At 40.8% G+C, this 7,499-nt stretch overlaps 1 protein-coding gene across 1 annotated transcript in view; it reads left to right on the forward strand.

The window, feature by feature from the left end:
• The window catches only part of LOC138053003 (uncharacterized), an 8,220-nt gene extending 721 nt beyond the window's left edge, over window positions 1-7,499 (forward strand). Inside the window, exons 1-4 of the mRNA XM_068899670.1 lie at window positions 1-66; window positions 2,178-2,353; window positions 4,134-4,212; window positions 6,863-7,499. The exon at window positions 1-66 is cut by the window's left edge and continues 721 nt beyond it. Coding sequence (XP_068755771.1) covers window positions 1-66; window positions 2,178-2,353; window positions 4,134-4,212; window positions 6,863-7,392 — 851 coding nt within the window. The 3' untranslated portion in view covers window positions 7,393-7,499. The remainder of the gene's footprint in view (window positions 67-2,177; window positions 2,354-4,133; window positions 4,213-6,862) is intronic.

Here is a 7,499-nt window from a genome sequence, read left to right on the forward strand (position 1 = left end):
GCGATGGCAACTTTTACCTGTACTTTCTTCAGCCAACACCCATGTGCCATGCCGCGTATTGTGCAGGTAAGGAATATCATTATTGAAGAATCGGTTAAGATGACTACGATGTCACGAAATTTTTCACGAGATTTGGTGGGTCGATTACTTTTCATGAGATTAAGGTAGCTGAACACAGTTTCTGATACACTGTACCTATGTTTCATTTACCTTTTTCTCTGAAACCCTTGATCCTTTGGTCGCCAAAAATGGTAGCAAGCAAGTTAGCAACACGAACTTTGGTATTTTGATAGTTAAGTTGACGTATATGCCGTTTCCATGGCAACATGAATAAATGCAAACAAGCCTTTAAATTGGTTTTGTTTATTTGCAGAAAATCTGCTTGTTAGATTTTCTTTATAATTTGCATGCAACAAGCTTGTAACGATGCTCACAAGTTAACACCATTTTAATAATAATTTGACAGAGATCTTTATTATCCCTTATTGTAGGTTAGATAAAGGTAAAGGTAAACGTTATTTAACGTCGGAAGTTCCTTTACTCTCTAGAGAGTATTCTCCCAGGAAGCCGACAGTGCGCTCATTTTACTCCCCTCTTTCCATCAGTGCTCCGCTGAAAGGAAAGAAGTCGAAACAAGGATGTGAGATCCGGGAATCGAACTCGGGACCTCTTGCACCAAGGCCACGCACTAACCAACTGTGTAACCCTTGTTCCTAGTTTCACTGGAATTTCTACAAGTTTTTATCAATAATCCAGTTACTTATTTCCTAAATTACTTTCGTGCCAAATTTCGTTAAATTCTAACTAGTGGTTCTCGAGAAATAGGTGTATTTCCGAGCTTTTCCTCATCAGTTCATCGCAATTTTAAACTCACTACGCATGCGCTGGGTTCTTTCGATCTTTTGATGACAAAGAAAAATCTGCGATTTGCGGAGTTCTTTACATCGTTACTTTTCCAAACATACATTTCTCATAAAAGACTAAAACCATCAAAACACTTCGTTCAATTACGAGGAAAAATAGTACAGAGAGCGGAAGCATTGAACAAAAAAAAATAATTGCTGTATTGAAGCCATGTTTATTTTTTTGCAATCCTTGCGCGCGCGAGCTGGAAGGCTTCTTAAAACTCGCATTTGTTGGCAAATGGACGATCAAATGTAATGTATTAGTCACTTAAAATGGCTTTGCAAGAAAAAGCGACTCTCTTTTGCACCAACAAGTGAAAGTTTCAAAAGCTGTCATTGATTTTCGGGATTACTGCGTTCGACGATGAAGACCGCATCTTTATCGTGGCAGTCCCGCGTGATGTCCCGCGGGTATCGATCGTGATACCATGCGATTTGAGCGGTTTCGTCGCCGCCATCTTGGACTGGCTGGCTGGCTGGCACACATGGGCTCAATCTCATGTGATAATCGGTACGGCTTGCCTAAGGCCGGACAATTAACACAGGAACCGATTCCCTTTTGTCCACCTAAGCTAAGTCCTGTTCGATGCCTGACCGTCCGGTAATACCCCAAGAAATACCTAAGAAAGTCTACTGGTATCTAACAAAAACTGATATTGCATTACAACACATCAAGAGATCATGATCTCTTGAACACATGTATCACATTATTGCTTTTAATGATCAGCAACAAGATAACACTCAAAATACTTATAGCGTGATACCTTCATCATTGAACAAATGCTACAAAAGGGTTCAAAACGATTCTCCCCAAAATATGCAACTACACTCAAATGCCTCATCGATGACAAAGCAGGGGTCGAACGCACCGTACTAATTAATCTTGGATCATTTCTAGTTCCGTAAATAAGCTGTTCGTCCCACGGACCTTGATTGCAGAACGCTGCATGAAATTAATTTTCAGTCTTAGCTAATAACTTTTGCTTATTAGACCATCTGTTATATATAGGTATTTGACGTTCACACTTAAAGCGGACACTTCGTGGTTGCATTTAATTATCTCCATTACGTGCCGAATGCCCTGTTTGAAGTCTTATAGTCAGTAGTCTTAAAAATGTTTTAGCCCTTTAGGTTTATTAATTTGTTGTGATTAAACAAAGAGCGAGTCTATGTTCAGGAAGTTCCGATGTGAATACTCACTTTTCAGATATCTATAAAAGGAACAAACAGGAAAATATCAATTTCATTAGGACTTTCATTATTCGTTTTCAGAGTCCAGAACTGGAGAAATCTTGAGCATGAGGCTTTACAATCGGGACTTTCGACCCTCTGGTTCTGAGTTGCAGAGTTGGTTACAAAAGGCGGATCTTGAGGGTCATGGTTACAAGAAGGAAGTTACTTTCAAATTGAGAAACGGACCCGGAAGTGTCAATACGGATATAATAGAGGTAATTTAGCGCTAATTAATCTCAAACTTTACTTAATTGGGCTGTGTCGAGACATTGCAGTTGATTTTGTGTTTCCTCACCAATTACTTGCCCCTAATCCCTCTATTCGTTAGATCGTTCATATACCTAGGACACGTGCTATAGCCTGGTCTACATTGCGACATAAACATAAGCATAACGGCATAACGAAGTTCACGCATGTTGCATAAGCATGAGAGAAAAGACATACGCAAGCGCAGTCAGCTCCAGAAAATAACTCGCCTCGCCGGAGAATGGGAAGAACAACGTTTCCAAAATGACGGACGAAAAAGAAATTCTCCTCCTACTGTTATACTCCTTCTGCTTCGTAGAAGAAGACGACGGCGACAAGAGAGAGAACGAGAAAGCAGACTGAAGAGGTCCTGTTGGGTAAGGGATATTTTCCGCGAAAGAGGAAAGAACAAGGAAACTCGGGAACTGCAACCAGCGCACCGAGAATTTTATTTCTGGCGATTTGTCGCAAATGCAGGGATAATTGTGAACCGCCTCAGCAAGTTTCTCGTGAAAAAAAAAACGGTATCTTTGGACGCCATCTTAGGCATTGTTAACTTCAATAACCGTTTGCATCTAAAACAGCTAACACCTCCGTTTGTGTTTATGTTTATATTGCACCCGGTTTACACAGTTATAAACGTGACATAAGCATAAGCATAAGAAAATGGAAACGATTCCTTTTTGTTATGCTTATGCTTATGTCACAGTGTAAATCAGGCACCGCAATACATCACACAACAAATTGGCTCATCGTGGTCAAAATGGGCTGAAATCAAGTCAGTAAGTCATGACAGACCATGAAATCAGACTTTCAACACCAGTCGGGATCCTAGAGGCGATTGTGAGGAGTCGCTTAGTGTATCAGTTCAAACCGAGCTCTTCAAGGTGGTCGACCGGGACAGGCCTGACAGTTTGTGGGTGAACTTCTACCGAAAACTCGTCAAAGAAGGTTTCTGCAAAAAGCTGCATGAGGAGTGGGGTTGAGACGTTTGCCTACAAATTCATCGTAGATGAAATCTTATAAATCTGCAAGACGCCGAGACTGAGCCAGTTTTGCCTGAAATAACACGTTAAGTACATCGCGCACGCGCTACGCATGTCCAATTCAAGTGAACAGAAAAAGTGGTTGTTTACTGACTCAGACCACAAGTACGCTCGAGACAAATGGAAAGAACTTGGTCGTGATATCGCGTGATATCGGGTATGACGAATTGCAGCTCGATGCGTGGCTTCGGCGCCACGAAACTCTATGATCGATAAACGATTGATGAGTCAATCCCTACGATAATGATGATGATGATGATGACTCGCCATGCAGCTTAATGCTAACCCAGAAATTACTTTAAATTAAAGAACTCAACTCAAAGCTTCGTGACATACATAATTTAAGTTAAAAACATCAGAAATAAACTTTAAAAACTGTTAGGCAAAGATCCCAAGTGTAATCCATTTCAATCTTCTTCAATTTTGCCCAGGCATTTGCTGTTTCATTAAGGCCTTCCTTGTTTGATTTAGGTAGTATTTTCAAGTTTCACTTGATTTGGTTGCCAGTTTTGGATAAATTACATGACACAGCTTCTTTAACGAAGAATCAAATTTCAGCACCTAAATATTCAGCCTCACAAAAAGCGGAGAATTCCAACTTAACGGTTTTATTTCTCGTCAATTACAATCATAACGTTGGTGCTTCAACCAGAAAGATCAGTACTTCTTTAATCAAATATGTTTTTTTGTTGTTGTTTTCCAGGAGTCACATCTTTATTTTAAAATAATAAAATGCTTCAGGGCTCCAAAGATTGAGCAAGAACTAAATTCCTTGATACCTGGTAAGTGAGAGAGAACTAAAATACTCAATTGTTTCTGCGATCCCATTGAAGAAATTTTTGTCGATGATAACATGAACTGACTTACCTGCGGTCAACCACCTTGGTACAGAGCACTTATTGCAATAACCTGCGATTCAGGCATACTTTTCCTTAGACATGGTGCGAAAAGGTACGCCTGATAATTACGCCTGATACAATTTCCTAACGAGTCCAGAATCTGGACTTTACTCTGATTGGTCGAAAAACAATGGAGCTCTTGGAGCTGCGCTTCCGATTGGTGTACAGAATTTCAAATCATACTTCTTGTAAATCGGTTAACAGCTGATGAAATTATGGCCGCCGAGAAGGATTTGAACACGAGTGATGTTTAGGCTCTGTTTACAGCTGCTGTTGCTTCGACTTCAGATTTTTTTTCAAAAACCATTAAAGGAAGAGCGGAGAGAATGCATCCGAAGAATGGTTTGACTAAAAAAAGACATTACAGTTGTACTTCCTACGGGATTTGGCAATAGTGTTATTAATACAGGCCCGAACATTCTAGAAGAAAATGCATCGTTCTTCTTCCACCAACTCGAAAACGTTTGTGGTTGTGGCAAGTCCTTTGGAATATATTCGGAAGCAAAAAGTTGCGAATCTAAAAAGAACCGAATGGAACTTTAGGGCTGCCATATTCGCGGAATAAGCCGAGCTTGACAGAGAAATTCGACACTGTTTACGGAATCGTTGAACAATCTGAACACACTTCTGACAAAATGATGGCTGAGTGGCTGCTGCTGAAAAACTAGAATTTCTCAAAAGTCCATTTTCCTCATATCTATTTTTATAGCATCTTTTATTGGCATCTCAAATATTCGAGTTTAAATAAATTAAAGTTTATTGTACTGTTGATTGCGCCTGATGATGGCATGAAGAATTCGGGCTTTTTCTGCCATTTTATCTCGAAATTCTTTGTTCCTTGATGGTTTGAACAGAGAAACCGCATCAACGGTCAAGCAGGATTTGCAGAAATGGGTTTGATTGCAGACATCAAATTTAAAGCCAGAGTGCTATTTTGTTTTTGTCGCGTCTTTACTTGAATCGCAGCGTGAAGGTAATTTTCGGTCAAATCTGATTGGCTCACATTTATAGCATGACACCACAGGTCACCCAGGCTCACTGTGTGTAAGTAAATATAGAGAACATGAGGCGAAGTTTAGGTCTGAAAATTTGCTAGAAAATGGAAATGAAAATCGATAAAACTTACCATGTGGTGAGCTGTTGTTGTCTTTAATACGTACACGAAGTTTCGGGAAAAATAGTCCCTGTTCACCTTCCTTCATAATATAGTGACAAGGTAGGAGACGGAAGCCAGCTTATGGGCTCCGATCGACCCAAAACAAGCACGATTTTTTTTCGCGAAAATCAAATCCAGTCACTAAATAAACAAGCCAGGCTCGTGGAACATGAATTTCTCCAAACCATGAATCCACTGAAGCATCTCCAGGTAGCAACGCGAAGCCACCAGACTCCGTAAAACTTGTAAGTTAACCTGCTAAAATGGCGGCCAGAAAGCGTTGTACTCGCGAAGTGTCCAATTCAAAATGGCACTGAACTCTAGACGCCTGGTGACGAGTTTAATAAGTTCTGGAGGGAGGGGAGTCCCACATGGCTAAAAACAAAACTCACTGAGCAATCTGGGACTCCCTCCCTCCAGGGGACTTATTATACTCGTCACCAGGTGTTTTGAATTGGACACTTCGTGAGTACAACGCTTTCTGGCCGCCATTTTAGCAGGTTAACTTACAAGTTTTACGGAGTCTGGTGGCTTCGCGTTGCTACCTGGAGATGCTTCAGTGGATTCATGGTTTTAGAGAAATTCATGTTCCACGAGCCTGGCGTGTTTATTTAGCGACTGGATTCGATTTTCGCGAAAAAAATCGTGCTTGTTTGGGTCGATCGGAGTCCGTAAGCTGGCTTCCGTCTCCTACCTTGTCACTATATTATGAAGGAAGGTGAACGGGGACTATTTTTCCCGAAACTTCGTGTACGTATTAAAGACAACAACAGCTCACCACATGGTAAGTTTTATCGATTTTTATTTCCATTTCCTAGCAAATTTTCAGACCTAAACTTCGCCTCATATGTTTTCTATATTTACCTACACACAGTGAGCCTGGATTACCTGTGATGACACATGATAACATCACTCTTGACAGGTGGGTGGTAGACGACTCGTTATGAAATTGTATCAGGCGTAGTTTTTAGCGCCCTGTCTCAAGAAAAGTACGCTTGATCGCAGGTTATTATATTGCAATAGCGTTTTAAAGTCTGTTGCTACTTTATAAACATATTTCGTAAAGGAAGTCATATGGCCTTGTTTTGAGAACTTCACAGCATCCCTGGAAATCATTGGTCCTAAACAATGCGAACACGTTCGTACGATTTTTTATTGTATATACATTTGTACTCTCAAACCGACAAAGTTGCTCCTCTGCTGTGTTTCCATAGCATCTTCCCTATTGCAATCGTATATTTATACTAATCAGAAACGCGATACAGTTGAGTATATAATAGTTTCAGCGCGTTTAAGCTTGCAACCGCCACTGATCTACCGAATTAATAAACTGAGATTAACACATACAGCTAACAAAAGGTGTTCTAATACCTTCAGGTGTTTTTGGAGATGAAGTAGCTGCCAAACTCGATCAGGAAATCAAATTCAGGCACCTGAACAAGGGGAAGTGTAAAGCGGGACTCTCAATTGTTGTGAAAGGGCGACGCAGAATTAAAAGAGGTTTAGCAAAGTTAGCAAAGGAAGCAGCAAAGGAAGCAGCAAAGGCAGCTGCTATAGGGGGAGCAATAGATTACGTCATAGAACAATTCCGAGGTGACAGGAATGATGATAGTGATGATGACAGCGATGATGACAGCGATGATGACAGTGATGCTGACAGCGATGATGACAGCGATGATGACAGTGATGATGACAGCGATGATGACAGTGATGATGACAGTGATGATGACAGCGATGATGACAGTGATGATGACAGCGATGATGACAGTGATGATGACAGTGGTGATGACAGCGATGATGACAGTGATGATGACAGTGATGATGACAGCGATGATGGCAGCGATGATGACAGTGATGATGATGGCGATGATGACGGCGGTTGGTTTGGACGTCGGCGTCGCCGCTGATGGTAATCACCAATCTGACCCTCGCACGAATAAAGGTCACGTGGTTTGTCATGTTGATTAATTGCTGATTTCAACAACTGAAATAAATTCTGGCTTAAAATTTTTAG

Source organism: Montipora capricornis, chromosome 1, assembly GCF_036669925.1.
Source record: "Montipora capricornis isolate CH-2021 chromosome 1, ASM3666992v2, whole genome shotgun sequence".
Lineage (NCBI taxonomy): Eukaryota > Metazoa > Cnidaria > Anthozoa > Scleractinia > Acroporidae > Montipora > Montipora capricornis.